The sequence below is a fragment of the Silene latifolia genome, chromosome 5 (assembly GCF_048544455.1).
Source record: "Silene latifolia isolate original U9 population chromosome 5, ASM4854445v1, whole genome shotgun sequence".
In the NCBI taxonomy this organism is placed as follows: domain Eukaryota; kingdom Viridiplantae; phylum Streptophyta; class Magnoliopsida; order Caryophyllales; family Caryophyllaceae; genus Silene; species Silene latifolia.
In genome coordinates, this window is record NC_133530.1 from 6,610,093 (window position 1) to 6,626,737 (window position 16,645).

Consider the following 16,645-nt stretch of genomic DNA (forward strand, 5'->3'; position numbering starts at 1 on the left):
ACCAACTTTAATTTTATTGTGATTTCAAGTGAGAAAGAAAAAATATAACTATAAATGTTACTCCATAATTAGAGTTTAATTAAATTAAACTAAACAAACTTCATCTCCCCCAAAAAAAAAAAAAAAAAAAAAAAAAAAAAAAAAACTTCATCTTTAATCATATTTTATAATTTATAATGTTCACAATATAAATATAAAATTTATGTATTTGTAAGAAATATTTATATAGTTTGATTTTTTTCCTGTATAAAAATTGAAGTTAATTTCAAATTATTAACTCTAATTTTCCTAGTGAAAAATATAATTTAAAACAAAAGCATGGATACTTGCTAATTTCGTAAACATTGATGATAATTTTATTTATAACGTAAATCAATCATTCATACTATATTATATATTTAGGCAAATTGTATTTAGTCAAATTGTTGATAATTCGATCCCGTGCAATTATGCACGGGTTTTAAAAAACATGTGTGTGTTTGTATCATAATTTTAGATTAGTTTGAATGCACTAATCGAATCATTTCAAGTCTCATTGAATCATTAGTGCTAAAAAAAAAGGCTTCATCATAAAAGTGGTTGAATTAATCCTTTATGCGTTTTTCTCAATATAAAGGGAGTTACAAGGACAATTTTGATGCTGACAGGGTTCAAACCCAGGTCATGAGTATCACATCTCCAAGATCTACCAACTAAACTAGTTGAAAGGATTGGTCAATAAATTTAACATAGGTTCACATTTTACATGCTATGTTATTTCTTATATTGTGATTAGATAGTACTTCCTAGTTAGTTTGAATCATTTGAGACCGTGTCATAATGATTCTTTTATGGACAAGTTAGTTAGGGATTTAGGGCATGGCCAATTTTGGATGTGAACATATACATGTCATTTAGGGTTAGTTTGGGGATTTAGGTTTGCACATATTAACTAGTTTAGTTGGTAGATTTTGGAGATGTGGTATTCATAATCTGGGTTCGAACCCGCCAGTATCAAAATTACTCTTGTAACTCCCTTTACATCGGAAAAAAAACGCATTAAATGATAAAAGCATCCATGTTATATAGCTTATTCGATCTCTAATTAAAATCATCAAGTCTCTCTTGTGACGGACATATCCGTCGCGAGAGCATCGCGATTTACCAAGAATACCCATTGTATTTAGATAAGACAAAAAGATTGCTACTCCTGGTATTCGCTTTTGTCTTATCTACCCCACACGAAAGTAATATTCACTCAAATCATTCACTGCGATAATATGTAATGTGAAAATGAGAATTTGTGAATTAAAATTGGATTAACTTTACCACAAAAGAAGGCTTTTTTGTTGTGTTACTTGTGTTGGGAGGGATAAATGTCGAAGGTTTGAAGCCCATCTACGCCACAACAATAACATCGTCGTCAGTCACACTTCCATTGATAGCACCAAATTATTTTGTTTGTTCTTCACTCAACAAAAAATAAAGATTGTATCTTTGATCTTCCAAAACTCCAAACATAGTCGTCAGTCATAGAACAATCCTCAACTGGGAATACCTTAATTACCAAATTGAAATTGGAAGGAATTGAGTATGGAAGATGTTGAACCCAGCAAAATCACAGCTTCTCCTCCATCAAATTCATTATCTTGGGATGATATTGACCTTGCTGAACGGTAATTTCCCATTAATTAATTCATTTTTACCCTTTTGAATTTTCCTTCTTAGTAAATGATCATGATTGCGTATTCATTGTAGATTCAAATGTTAGTCAATGGGTCTCTTGTAAGACGGTTTTACGCTAATATTGTGTAAAGGTAGTTATCAAAAGTTTCCGTTTTTACTATATTCTTGTTTAAGACCGCCTTACCAAAGGATTTGTGTATTACTAAAGATTGCAACTTTGATTAGGAACAAGATTTGTAAATGACTTAAAGGGTGTGTTTGGATAGCAAAAGTGGAAGGAAAGGGAGGGGAGGGGGAAGGGAAAGGGAGAGAAGCGGAGGGGAGGGGGAATGGAGTGTGGTTGTTTGGATACAATTTCCCTCCATATCTTGCCTATTGGGGAGAAATTTTGATTAGACTTGGAGGAGGGAAATTGGATCCCTCCAAATCCCTCCCCCTCCATTTCCCTCCCCCTCCATTTCCCTCCACCCTTATTTCCTATCCAAACAAGGAATTTTGAATCTGCTACTCTCCCTCCTTTTCTTTTCCCTCCAAATCTCTCAATCCAAACATACCCTTAGGGTCTGTTTGGATAGGAGGATTTGGAGGGAAAGAGAGGGGAGGGAAAGGAAGGGATGATAAATCCTTTGTTTGGTTAGCAAAATGGAGGTGGAGGGATTTTGAGGGGAGGGAAAATGAATCCATCCACTTCCCCCCTCCAAGCCAAATTATTTCCTCTTCAACAAAGGCAAAATTTGGAGGGAAAATGACCTCCTCCATTCTCCCTCCCCTTCCCTTCCATCCCTTTCTCTTCCCTCCTTCTCCCTCCCCTCCCTTTTCCTCCACTTTTGTTATCCAAACACACCCTTAGGTAAAAGAGGGGAGATGGGATTACCCTTTGGAACACAATTAATTATCTTTAACCATTGGATTAGGGTTTGTTTGATTCACAAATTGGGGTGGGGTTGAAACCAAGAACTGGGATTAGTTTTATTCTCAATAGAATTTTCATCACTGGATAATTTGGAAATTAACTACTCCCCTCCGTCCCAATCATTTGTTTACCTTTTTTATTCACTGCGAGGGGTATTTTAATCAAAGGTAACCAAATAATTGTGATGAAGGTAGTGTGAAAGAGGAAAAGGTGCAAATATCCAATCTCCTTTGCCAACCGTAGGCGAGAGCCTTTGAGGCACTAGGGTTATGTACTGAGTAGATACTACTTGCATAAGGTTTTTTCTCAAGGAAGTTTTGATACGAATTCTACTCAAAAAGAATAGAACTCGTGAGTTTGCAGCGGAAACAATCAGATCGAACAGTTGGTTAAACTGTCTGTATAACGATTCTGGTATGATTTTAATCGAAAGTAACAGTCTCTGGAACTGTCTGTTAATGAATTCGGGAATCTGGTAATTTGCATCAAGTTTGCTGTTAACATAACCACTTCTCCGGTTAATGAGGTCGAACAACCTATTGGGACTATAAAGGAGGCATCAACCTTATTCAAATGTGTATGCGAATTCGTTGCACTGTGCAGGTACCTTGTTTGTGGAATGTTTGAGGACGCAGCAGATTTGGCCTCTTCAATTTTGACTCGTATACATGACAATGTATACGAAAACACCACGACTGAGATTGTTGACATGATAGAGTCCACGGCAATGGTGCTAGTCCAGGCATGGAGAGCATTTGGAAGGTATGTCCTGACTTGCTTCGGTTGTCTTATTAGTAGCTGTCATCTCATAGAAACATTATGGAAGTAACGGTACTTTTTAAAGTTGTCTCTTTTCGGTATTTTTTAAATTTTATTATCTTATTGAAATTTAATTTTTATGTCAGGACGTCCGATTTGATGAATGAACTTGAGTGTTATTTTAGATCAGTGACTGAGATCCCTATTCAAGTTGTTCTGCACAGGTATTCTCTATTACCTTGTTTGCTGTATTTGAGGGCTGGATAAGGAATGCCAACAATTCGCAATGTTGTGGAGAGTATGGTACTTATGAAAGAGTATTAGTATTGAAACTATAGGGAGGGGAGGGGAGGGGATCAAGGAGCAGAAGTGCATAAGTAAAAGGGCAGTTGTTAATAGAGCTCAAGCACCACTTACATTTGATCTCGATTAATTTTTTCTTCTTGCATACATCATTAAATGGTCGTTAGGTGTTGTGCCTGCTTTTGGCTTTCGTATCTTGTTAGACTTGCATAGACCATAGTTCTTAATGTTCTGATTTTGTTTTCTCAGTGCATGTATCCAAGTCTCAAGCGGGAATCCATCTGGAGTTTGCAAATTTCTCGAAAAATTTCTTGCCAAGTGGCAGTTCGAAAATGAGAGATATTATGCACTCACAAGTTTGAATTTAGAGAAAACTGATGCGGCAGCATGTGCTGAAGAATCTACTTTGGAAGTGGCTGAGTACCTTGAAGCCGTTGAATTTTATGCCTTTACACTCCTCGCTGGTGTTCTAAATGATGTTGATCATGCTATCTTATGGATTGAGAAGGCCCAATTACCTGAGGAATCACGGCAGGTGAGACATACCATCTTCTTTTCCTAATCCCCTTCTAGCTACCTATGGAGTATTCGAGAATTTAATGGCGCAACAGCGTATTATAAAATATAAACCATTAGGTTACTGGCTTACTGTCATATTATAAATCTCAGTTTATCTGTCATCTGTTTTGACATCTTTAATAAATAACAGAGAAATTGTTACTCACTGCATGCTTGAATATATGCGTAAATGTAACTTTGTTTGAAAGTATACAGTAAGTGTAGCTCCCTGATGAAATCTTTCTTTCTACTGCAAATTTTTTTGTGCCTTTAGGATTTTTTGAGGCGGCTTATCTCTCTGAATCATATGAAATCTACCAGTTCAAAGCAAGATGCTATTTCATCACCAGTAGCAGAAGAACCCGAATCCTACCCCCTATCTAAGAAAGAAATCAAACAGTCTGACAAGGCCCACAATTGTTTTCAGCAATCAAGGCTTGAAACAATCAATTTGGAGTAGGCTTCAGAACATCACCGCAAGATGTTACAAGTATCTTGATGCATCGAATGGGAGGATATTTTTGGGCTGTTTAATTTTCCTGACTTGCTACTTCATTCGGAAGAAACGTGAAACTATTATGAGGCAAGTCAACCTCTTCTTTATGAGCTTGTTTATTGTGCCTCCATTTAAGGTCCCCTTTGCCTCTCATCTTCGTTTTGTTTGTGAAATATTTCATGAGCTATAATCCAAGCCAAAAGAAGCCTGCTTTCATTGTCTCTTAGGTATTGAGGGTTCGTATTCATAACCTTAATTCAAAACCCGTCAACAACGAAATTACCCTTGTGAATTGTGACCCCTTTAACATACACAAAGAAAAACGAAAATTGCCATTTAAGTACGCTCCATGTCAAAACATTGCTTTGGTTGTATTTTTCTGAATCAGTCCCTTGCTTTTCATCCGCAGGATTCTTCAAAGACGCGCACTAGCATTGAAACAAGCTATAGCGGACATATGGCAACTCGCGTTTTCATACCAAGTGAATCCTTTGGCTGCTGTTCAATCCCTTCCTGCCCCACCAGCTAACAGATCCAGATGACCTAGGCTCCCTTTGCGTGTTGGATCTTGGTTTTCACGGCAGTCTTGAGAATGATGATTGGCAACGGTTAGGGGTTTGCACTTGTGAATAAGATACTAGGGACTCGTGTTCATAGGCACATTTATCTAATATGGTCCATTACTCCATTCCTATGTATTCCAATGTCATTTTAGTCTGTCAATTTCCTGTATGTTGATCTAGGTGAAGGAAAGTGAAATAAGTGATACAACAAGTTTTAAATCTTGCTTTGAGAATTTCTTGGAATCGACCATTTGCGATGTAATCTCAGTCGTTGGCCTAATATGCCGCTGTTGTAAACTTCTTTGCGGCCCATATTTAGACCATAGTTTGACTTGTAATCAGAATAAAACGATGGTATGAAACATACGGATTGCTCTACAAAGTTCCAAACTTCTGAGCTCATTCGGCACTGTATGAATTTACTTGGGTGCTGAGTTGCTGACTGTTGAAATAGAGTACTTCATATAGTAATGTTTTCGCTCAAAAAAAAAAAAGGTTTTGTTCATATATTACTCTATATACAATATGTTTAGGATAACAAGCAGGTGGCCTATTAGCTCAGTTGGTTAGAGCGTCGTGCTAATAACGCGAAGGTCGCAGGTTCGAGACCTGCATAGGCCATTTTTTGCTAATTTCACAAGAAACTGCTTCTTGGTCACGGGAAAGGCCATTTGATTGTGTTGGCCCGTGTACATGTTGTGCAGTACCCTTCTTGATAAATTTTTGAGCATCATCGAATCCTAATTTGAAAACAAATTTGCAGTACCCGTGTAGATGTGTTAACCAAATTTGCTAAATATTTTCTTCCGAATTTGAAAACAAATCAGTTTACGTATGACAAGTTTTGTATAAAGACTCGGTACAAGATTATGCAGATTTCTCGAAAAAGTGTCAAAATTCTGATTGTACAACAATCTCAACACCAACTTTAAATTATCAACTACCGTAAACGAACAAAAGCCGTTTCTCCGAAAATTACTCATGACTGAAACCATCTTTTAATCTGCTTAGAACCTTGCTTTTTGCCATCACTATCATCTGTTTTCTGCGAAAACTTGGATTTATATTGCTCAATCAGATTATCCAACTTATCAACCACATCCCGGCCGACTGGTTCTTTGTTCTTTTTCCTCCTGTTCTTCAAACTCTTCCCCTCATTAGGCTCTACTGAATGATCATATGCTTTCCTTTTCTTCGTCTCCCTATCCATTGGATCGTTTCCCTTCCTATTTCTCGGCTCCCTATCCACAGGACCGTTTACCTTCCTATTTCTTGGTTCTCTATCGATTGGATTGTTTACCTTCCTATTTCTCGGCCCCCTGTCCATATGATCGTTCGGCTTCCTATTCCTCTGCTCCGTATCCATTCCTATTTTAGGCTTATTTTGAAACTGGTTCGGGTAACTTTTATCGCCCGAGGGATCGCTCCTTCTGTCTTGTCTTACTCGATCCCCCTTTGCTTTCTTGCTAGAATGTTCCCCTTCAATGGCAGACCCACCAGCTGCACGATTTCCCTTGACGAATTTCCTGCCGGTCTTGTGATCTTCCGCCTCATCTGAAAACTTCCTTTTCCTGAATGTTTCTTTACTATCATTCTCTCGCACATTACCTTCACCATCGCCAGTTTCCTGAAGCTGATCATTGATTTTCAGGTTTCTCTTCCGCAATGTTTGGACATTGTCAACAGCAAACTCCACAATAGGACGATGTTGTGGACCAAACGGCTCTATAGTTATAACAAAAATGGTATGTCAAATTATAAAAAGAGTAATCTCTCAGACAAATATATACACGGCCCAATTAGTCAGACGGTCCCACGCTAACATATATGAGACCAACTTCATTAACTTGATGAATAAAATACCCTATTTATTAGGATATACTCCGTATGGGTCAGTCTCTCGATATTATTATCATGAGAATAATGCATATGAAAACTCATGAAAATTAAAAGGCTCAAAAATACCTGGATTGTTGTTGAGCACCCTTAATGTTACAATCGCATGTTGATGTTCTGCAAATTCCACAAAAGCTACTCCACGAGAAAAGCTTTTCACCTTCCCATCCTTGACATTGTTAAGAAACTTTATCTGCATAGATATCACCGCATTAGCAAACAAATTATATAGCAATCAAATGATTATATTTACGCTAAAACAATCACTAGAACTCGAACCTGTCGTATCACAGGTGTCTGCTTGGAAGCTTTGGAGGTAATAGCGTCAATGCAAAGCTTTTTGAGTTCTTTCGGGCGCATGGATTTGGGTAAATTGTATATGATCAGCCTTGTTTTGGAAACATGAAAGTTCGGCGATTGAAGTTTAGTCATCTTTTTCTGCTGCAATCTGCATTAGACAAATTTACAATAAATATCCCATTGACGACGAGGGAATTAACAAAGTATAACCTGCTGCTTAATATTTATACAGCAAAGGTTTGTGTAACACAAAAAGGAATTCAGCGAACATTTTCCTACAAGCAAGAAACCAGCGGTTAACACTTAACAGAACAAATAGGGAGTGTCTTCATATGTTGATATCATGAGTATGAGACAGACACATATATCCTAATAAATGGGCTACTACTTAATTTTTTGTGGGTTATTGGGTACATAGATCGTGTTATGAGTTAAATAGGCTGTTTCACATTATATTTAACATAAGATGGTCTTAAAAAAAGAAACCGAAATACAAGACTTCAATAGTCATACTTGACTTCACCACATATATCATATGTACTTCAATTTGGTACAGCAAATACATTTTACATAATCTGCTAGAGTCCTAGACATTACAGAGTTTTCCAACCTAATCTTGCTAGGTTTCTCGCCAAGTTTTTTAGCCCTAATAGATGCACATCATAAGTTGTCTAGTTAAGGTATATGTTAATTAATTCCATAATGTATAAAATCATTTTAAAATTAATTGTGCAAAACTGTGATTCGAGGAAAAAAAATTAGGTTGATAGTCCATTCAGGATTTTTGTTTTTGATTCCGACTTTGGTATGTCCCATATTTCCAACGGAGCCAAGGACTCAATAACTCTTTGGTTCTTGATTATGATGGAATAAATCAAAATTGCTCACTAAAGTGGTTGCGCTTCTTGCTCTTGTGAAGTAGGCGGTCCTTCGATGCAGCTCTTGAAATAATTTTAATCTTGGGTAATTCAGAAACAGTCGTTTTGTGTTGCTAACAGTCTAACACAGGTGTAAGGCTAATTTTAATCTTGGGTAATTCAGATACTCCGACAAAATACGTATCGGAGTATCTGATACGGCTATTTTGTGCGAAATTTTCAATATTTTGGTCTAAAATGAAGTATCTAAGTGTCGTATCGTATCCGACGAAATACGTATCGGATACGAAATACGGCAACTAAGTGAAGTATCGAGTAACATAGATGTAATTCCGACATTTGGTAATTAATAGCTTACGTTTGACGTTTTGCCAAATCTTCAGCTGAAACACCTTCTGCAGCGGGAGTCCCCTCCAAAATCAAACCCTCCTATTAACGCAGAAAATAATAAAGTCGTATAAGCTTCTAGATCCAGAAAACATATACGGGTATATATTGACTAAAAACACCAACCCCCTTAAAAAAGGTAATGAATTTTCAACATCAGAAACCACAACATTAGGATACAAAAATCAAGATCACCTTTGCAAGATAGAGATTGCGCTGATCTTGAATCTCATTATTGGATTTCTCTATTGCTTTGTTATGAGCTGATTTCTTGTCTAACGCCTTCAGTACCTTCAACTGCCTTCCCTTAAAGAAGATTCCCAGACCAGGCGCATCATTTGCGGCAGAAACTGCGGCATCAGCTGCCTCAGCCTTTGAAAACTTAAGAAATCCAGTTCCTCTGGGTCTCCTGCACATTACCATTATATATTCTTTGCATAAGTATTATTGTAAGACCGCATGTTATTTGGCCCAGGAACCCTTACAGTTAATTTAGTAACTACCACATTTAATGAGATGGATATATCATGTGTCTTTAGTGGACAATTTTACATTCTCTTAGTGTAACACTGTTTACAAGAGAGTAAGAGACATTCCGTATACTCAAATGGGTATTAAGTGAAATAATGAATAAAAAAACTCAAGTAACAAGATAAATGTTTGGTAAACTTACTTTGTCAGTGGATGAAGAACAAGAACAAACGACTGCACTTCGCCAAAACTAGAGAACCGTTGTTTAAGTTCTTCAGGGTCACAGTCAAAAGGCAGATTGTTTATAAAAATTGTTCTAGGCAGATCATCTTCATCATTAATGGATTTAGATTCAGCATGTTTGCCACCTTTATTGTTTCCAGGTTTTGCTTGATTAGGCGGCTTAGATTCAGCTATTGGCTTCTTGGATGAGGGGTTTAGCTCTGTAGAATCTACTTTATTCTTTGCAGGGGGTGACCCATTATTCAATGAAGAAGCTTCTTTCCCTGAGGTTGTCATAACATTTTGAAGGACCTTTCGGGATAATTCTACTTCTTCATCCATATTAATGGCATCAGAGAGATCTTCCATTTCCTCATAGGAGGCATCTGAATCATATTCAGCCTCATCTTCAGCTTCAACCTTTTTTTCAGGATTCACGTTATCATCTTCAGATGCTCCATCAGCATCGCTATCGGAGTTTTCATCAACAGTTTGTCCTGCCATAGATAAGAATCATGCATATGTTACATATATCCTTTTGCAGCAGAGATTAGCCATGTGACAACAAGAAGCCACCTAAGTGTCATGCCACTAGCTGAGAACACTTCTGCTAAAAGATACCAAAGGCGTGTTTAGTTTGCGAGTATTTGTTTCAGACTTTCAAGGATAGTGGGGGAAATACAAAGAAAGTAGGATGTAGTGAATCTTTAAGAAGCGCAAAAAGTTCATATTCGAAAGCCAAAGAATGGCGAATCTTTTGCTCTGTTTGAATAAAAATTGGAGAACTAACACTGATTATTTTTATAAAATTTAGTGGTAGTACTTTCACATACTAATAGAAAACTAAAACTGACTATTTACTAAACTTGTTCTAAAATAAACCTATAAAAAGCGAAAAAACATAAATAGCCTCCTCTTACAGCCACGAGCCGATCATCAAGCAAGGCCCAAAACAAAAAGTGAGTTAAAGATAGAGAGGGAAAATACCATTCTCTGACGCATTAGCTGCAACATTACTTGTATAAATTTTTTTGGGTACAGCCCAGTCAACTGCAATGGTACGACTACCAAATTTCTTTCCATTGAACTTCAGAATAGCCTATCAAATCAAGTAAAAAGGAAAAGGTTATATCAGTTCATCCTTGGTAAAAGGACTGAAAGCTGATTTCAAATTTCAATAAAACATACATTTTCGGCATCATGCCTGCTTGTGAACTTAACAAATGCAAACCCCTTGCACAACCTGGATACAAAGATAACAGAAGTCATACAAGCAGGCAAAAGAGGTGGGTGGATGGGTTGGGGTGGGTGGGTTACATTGATATAGTAACTAGCTGTAGATTAGGGTAATACCCTGTCTCGGGATTCTTAGGAATAAAAACATCCCAAACAAACCCTGCAGCTAAGAATTGTTCTCTGATCTCATTTACATTAGCCTGCACAATGGAATCAAGCAAGATAAAGATTAATAGTTCTAAATGGCAAGAAAAAAACACTTTTAAGAAAGTAGAAAGGGAGAAATGAACCTTAAATGGGAGGTTGCGAATTATAATTTTCCACTTCTGCACCTTGGACCCCTGTAGACAGATGCAATACTATTAGAGCTGTCAAGTTTCCTTGGCACTCAGAACATAAACACAATTTTCTATAATTTCCACTGTCAATGTGAAAGGAAATTTTTAGCGTGCCTTAGATAACCTCCAACTCTTAAGCCTTCTACAGAAAGTCAATTAGCATGTAAATTCACCACACAATCCACGCTTCACCATGAACAAAAAGGTCAAGGATTTGCTATGCTTATGCAATTAATGGCCTCTTCGAGCACTCATAAACCACTGAAACTTGGACTATGGAGGGCATTGCGAAAGGTCGATTTTGCATCATATCTAAAAGATCACAGGCCATGGGCTTGCATTCACCAAGTGTAAAAAATGGCTTTGACATTCAATTACAAAGCATTTTGACTTGAAAAACAAAAGGCAGAGCAACATGCCCTAGAACTTTTCTTCCCTTAAACCTATGCTACTTCAAAACTTAAGTTGTCGCTGCAGCTGCGTGTCGCGTGCCAAAGACTTTACCATGCCGACACGCCACAGACATTTTGTCACTTTAGTTTTAAGAATTTAAGCCAAATCCATAGAATTTTTCACAAAATAACTGACTGATGCCATGAACGACATCGAGTCCGACACTAAAGCCGAGTCGGAGTAACATAGTCTAAAACACAAAGCACACTCAAGAAGTCATAAAATAGCCTAACATTGTTCACTTAATCAATCCTCAAATAGTATCATTAACTATAAAGAGTTCCTCTACCACTTATCTCCAGACTCCAGAAATCAGTATCTCATCCCTCTTCTGCAATCTGTATATGACTCCCCTCCTTAAATATAAACATGCTTTATAGAACACGAACATCCCTAGAGTCAGGATTTAGATTGAGGAAGGCACAATCCATAAGTCTGAAACTAAGAATAATATTCATCCATGTGGCTTACCTCCCCGCCAAGTTGTCGGGCCCAGACTGAACCTCCATTTACTTCTTTTTGGTGTAAAGCTGCCACAGAAGCACATGCAGATCTAACACTTGCATAAAGTACTGCTGCAGCTCCCATTCTACATCCATCTTGATGAAGTCCTAAAAAAATATACATGCAATTTAATTAACAACTAAAGGCACAAATCTAATTGCATTAGAAAATAAATGTCAACAACAAACTATAAACATGAAAATAAGGCTATGCCATTTTTATAACGCGGCTAATAAACAATCTTTTGGCTCTAGAGGATTTATGAGAAGTGCTAACAATAACCTTGTGTCGGATTATAGAGACCTCTCAAGAAAATATCTATATAAGGAAGCATGAAAAGGGCAGGCAAGATGAATCTAAACAATTTATTTTAGCTGAAGTTCTGCGACTCATCAAAGTGAGAGGGCATTGAAAAAAATTTGAATTCATACCATGCTGTCCTAGCTCTTCTTTTGGGAGTGGATATGTTACAGAACACACACCATCAATCTTCTTTGCACAACGAAGAGCTTCCTCGGCAATGTCAGGATTCGACAAGCCTCCAATTATAACAGTCCTCGCAACCCTTCATACATTCATGGTTCCATAAAATACATCAGATTCAAACTTCTCGTCAAAAGGAAGCATATACTCAGTGTGCACAAATGTTTAATGCATCCCCCCCCCCCCCCTCCTTGTAGTCACCCCTACCCCCACATAAAAAATTCCCATGAAATGTTTGAAATTTACTAAAAAACACTGGTTTAGAAATGCTTGATACGACGCACATTTTCAGATTTAATACCATGGTAGTAACAAAAGGAGCTAGTACAATGAACCAAGAAAAGTACGAAAACCCTTCACATACCTTTGTTTTTCTGAACTTTTACCTTCCGCAATCTGAGCTTTGCTGAGTTTCTTCTTTTTCTTTGATGGCTTAACTGCTTTTCCTGTAAAAATTCAAGAATGTCATTCTGAAACAACAATCTTCCAGGCACAAAATATGAGAGGATAAAAGGAGCTCTTCAACTGATTACTCATATTTCGTACTTGTTTCAGAAACACTTGGAGGCTTTTCAGGCACTTTGGGGCCAAGTGAAGCACTATCCGTCTCAGTTACCGAAGGCTTTTGTTTTTCTGAACTCTTGTCTTCACCAGTTTGATCAATACAAATTTTCTTAGCCTTAATTGGTGACTGAACTGGTTCACCTATTATATTCCAAAATATCAGTTTTCCAAATACGATCCTAGAGAAACAAAATAGAGGTGCACAAAAGGAGTTTCTCAAATGAGAGAACCTACCTGTTTCACATACACTTGGAGCCTTTTCCTGCTTTTCAGCAACATGTGGAGTACCATCTATCTCATTCTCTTGATCAACATCGTCATTTGAATCTGCTGCTGTAAGAACATAAAAGCAAGAAAATTTTAGCATGACTTAATTAAACACCATAGCTTACGTAATGAGTTGTAGAAAAGAACACTAATAGCACAGTCGGATATTTGATCCAACATTCCTACTACATGGGAGTAAAATTTAAATCTCAAACCCAAATATAATAGTTTAAAATAACCTTGGCTTGATTTAGGTCGACGTTGATCTAAAGGAGCACGATGATTAGCATGCTTTACGATAATTTTCCTGCCATCAATAGATGAACCTTTTTTCATCTCGATGGCACGACCAGCATCCTCAGCAGTGGCGCTGTAAACATGAAAAATTAGTATAACAAAATGTGATTACATGCCACAACCTAGGTGGTTGTCCACTATAAAAAAAAACACTATCGCATATGACATGAGAAATTTGGTTGTACCAATTTAACTAACTCATTTGGGCCAAGTGGTGTACAAAAATGCAGGTAGCATAAAGTAGGTATCTTGTTTATGAGACAGCTGATAAATAGTACTCCGTATTATACTCCCTCCATTCCATTTTTATTGTTACCGTTCTATTTTGGGAAGATTTAGGAAAATTGACGAACTACCTACTCTCCCCTTGACTTTGAAGAAATTTGACTTTGAAGAAATATTATTATGGTGGAGATGGTGATGGTTAAATATCTAGGGGCGATATTGGAAGCTTAAACTTTTTCCATACTAAATTTAGAAAGGGACACTAACTTTGGGATAAATGTTGAGGAAGGAGGGGACAATAGAAGTGGGGAGGTGGAAGGAGTAAAATAAACCCCCTTCACTCACACAGATACACTTTTAGATACACCGATGAGGTCTTCACCCAGTGATAGGGACTCAGGTCTTGTCTACGATAGCTCCCATATTCAAATCCCACCTCCCCACTATTGCACTGGCCTCGTGCCTTCACTTACACAAAAACAACCAACTCTTCAATTTGATAATCCACTACCAAGGTAACTACAAGTAACTACAATATACAACAAACACGCAAACATCTAGTAACACAGTCCACTTACAATTGTACAAACCCGATGCCCGGTTGTTCAGTTGAACCTGCGAAAAGCAAACATAATCAGAAGATAACATATACAAACATTCACAAGCAAAACTTCATTTGCAGCTCAAGTAAACCACAACTGAGCACAATACTTACAAAAATCAACATCTAACACACTAAAAAAAACATCATAAACCAACCAAACTATCCAATTCCACCATACAAATTCTTATTTCAGACGATTGTAAGCATGAAACAGATTCAAAGCAACCATATACCCGATTACTAATGAGCATTAATTAGTATCAGAGACATGTTTTTGGACCGATTTCGCACTTAAAACAGTGCTTATTAATCGCCAGAGTTGAAAAACATCATAAACCAACCAAAATTTCAAATTCAACAATACAAATTCTTATTTCAGACAGTTGTAAGCATAAAACGGATTCAAAGCAAGACAGACACCCGATCAGTAATGAGCATTAACCAGTCTCCGAGATATGTTCCTGAACAGTTTCACACTTAAAGACGGTCTTAAGCGAGACTTACTAATTTAACCAAAGTAAACAACTTTTCACAGAACTAAGAAATACCCACATAACCAAATCAAACAAATCATCAAAAAAACACAAAAAGATGAAAACTTGATAGAAATTACGAATTGGGTAAAGAAGCAACCTTTCTTAGTGACCATAAAACAACGTCGTATTGGACCAACATCACTGAAAGATTCCTCAAGCTGAGAATTAGTGAACGAATATGGAAGTTTGGAGACAAATACAGTAGCTGGGCAATGTTCACTTTGCTTTCTTTCATTGGATTTCTTCTTCTTCCCCATTTTTTTTAGCAGTCAAGAAATTGATTGAGAAATTAAGGGTTTTTGCAGCAATCAAAATTAAGGGTTTAAAGATGGAGTTGTACACTTTGGTTAAGAGAGGGAGGATAAAGGGTATGGGTCGGGTTTAATTTAGGTGTATTGGGTTGGGGTGTGACGGGTAATGTGTTCTACCAAATTCTACAAAACAAACATGACCTAACTGGTAGGTGGGGTTATATCAAGTTTGGGTTAACTTACTCTTTTGGGTTGAGCTGGGTTCGGGTTTAGTTGTTTCTAGGTTAAATGATTTGTCGGGCCGGATTTGGGTCTGCCGGTCATTATCAAGTCTGGTTACTTTGTCGTACCCATGAAATTTAGTTTTTAATCATTATTTAGTTTAGTCAGTTCATTACTACTAGTCTTGTATCAATGTAAACACTAAATCAAATTTATTTTGCTTAATCAATATTAAAACTTAATAATTATCGGGTTATTAATTTAATCGGGACAGGTCAATATCGGGTTGGATCGGGTTCGGATACGGATCACTGATCATTAAGTCGTGTCATTTTACGTGTCGTCGTGGAGTAGGGTCAGGTTGGTTTCGATTGCAATATTCTCAATTTCTCGAGCTCTGTTTGGTCGGGTTCGGATTCGGATCGGATCAGACTTACCAACTCTATATTATGTGAGTATGTCAAGTTTAGAGAGTTATTTTAGTTTGATTTGTGTTGAGTTTGTGAGTAGAAGGGTAGTCAAGCGATTTATTGTATGACATGTACATTGTTGTTGGGGTACCTGTACAAGGTGTGGATTGGACAATGTTTTGATGGAATAACGGAAGTTGTAATTATGGACTTTGTGTGCCCGAGCAGTTAATAAATACATCGATTATTTATATTACGGAAAAAAACCATGATCTAATCAAGATCGGATAAGTTGGTAGTCGATCACCTTTCATATATGAAATAGTAAGTGGTTTTGCAATAACATTTATGTAAAATCGCCTTCTAAGGGCATTTGCGAGATAGGATTACCCAATTTCAAGTTTAATCTGGGTAACGTTTCCATTTGATGCATTGATAAAATATTCGATTATTCTAAATACTAATATGCTACAAGTATTTTTTTTTCAGTAAATGGTCACATATTTGCAATAGTATAAGATGTTAGATGATTTTTTTAGCCTTATTTGGATACCATATTGGTTGGGAGGGGAAAGAGAGGGCAAATACAGAGAGAGAGTGAGTTTTCCTCGAAATCTTTCACTTGTTGGAAAGATTTTAATTAATTCGTCTTGTGCATAAAAATGAAGCCATCCATTTTTCCCCGCCTCCAAATCTCGCTAGTCTTTTACCTCTTGTTTACTATCCAAACACTGAAAGTTGTCTCCTGACGGCTCTCTTCGCTCCAGCCCTCTCTAATTTCCCTATCCAAATAACGCGATTTAAACATTCTTCTCCGATTAGCATCAAGTTTCTACCTCCGGTT

The 16,645-nt window shown here is 37.1% G+C and overlaps 2 protein-coding genes and 1 non-coding gene across 3 annotated transcripts; 2 read left to right on the plus strand and 1 right to left on the minus strand.

Annotated features, from left to right (window-relative positions):
* The first annotated feature begins 1,427 nt into the window (after positions 1 to 1,427).
* Positions 1,428 to 5,470, plus strand: LOC141656541 (protein APEM9). The gene is given in 7 exon segments (XM_074463479.1): positions 1,428 to 1,655; positions 3,182 to 3,340; positions 3,484 to 3,561; positions 3,890 to 4,175; positions 4,473 to 4,610; positions 4,612 to 4,781; positions 5,104 to 5,470. Coding segments are annotated over 7 exon segments (1,047 nt in total). The 5' UTR covers positions 1,428 to 1,572; the 3' UTR covers positions 5,237 to 5,470.
* A 334-nt stretch (positions 5,471 to 5,804) lies between these two features.
* On the plus strand, positions 5,805 to 5,878 carry TRNAI-AAU (transfer RNA isoleucine (anticodon AAU)). Its single transcript has one exon. It is a non-coding gene; the product is annotated as a tRNA-Ile (tRNA).
* A 157-nt stretch (positions 5,879 to 6,035) lies between these two features.
* LOC141656542 (uncharacterized) lies at positions 6,036 to 15,367 on the minus strand. Its single transcript, XM_074463480.1, has 18 exons — positions 15,016 to 15,367; positions 14,357 to 14,393; positions 13,496 to 13,626; positions 13,224 to 13,322; positions 12,972 to 13,130; positions 12,790 to 12,871; positions 12,374 to 12,507; positions 11,910 to 12,049; positions 10,938 to 10,988; positions 10,765 to 10,847; positions 10,600 to 10,654; positions 10,399 to 10,510; positions 9,392 to 9,908; positions 8,914 to 9,127; positions 8,690 to 8,760; positions 7,433 to 7,601; positions 7,223 to 7,346; positions 6,036 to 6,982 (listed from the first exon to the last, which is right to left on the minus strand). The coding sequence occupies exons 1-18, from the start codon at positions 15,173 to 15,175 to the stop codon at positions 6,237 to 6,239; spliced, it is 3,084 nt and encodes a 1,027-aa protein (XP_074319581.1). The 5' UTR covers positions 15,176 to 15,367; the 3' UTR covers positions 6,036 to 6,236.
* Positions 15,368 to 16,645: the final 1,278 nt, after the last annotated feature.

Excerpts from the sequence above, each read along its gene's own strand:
- LOC141656542 (XM_074463480.1), bottom strand. The coding sequence starts at position 15,175 with ATGGGGAAGAAGAAGAAATCCAATGAAAGAAAGCAAAGTGAACATTGC. Across the intron at positions 13,627-14,356 it reads GGCATCGGGTTTGTACAATT|CGCCACTGCTGAGGATGCTG; the intron begins GTAAGTGGACTG and ends TCATGTTTACAG. Across the intron at positions 7,347-7,432 it reads AGACACCTGTGATACGACAG|ATAAAGTTTCTTAACAATGT; the intron begins GTTCGAGTTCTA and ends ATATCTATGCAG.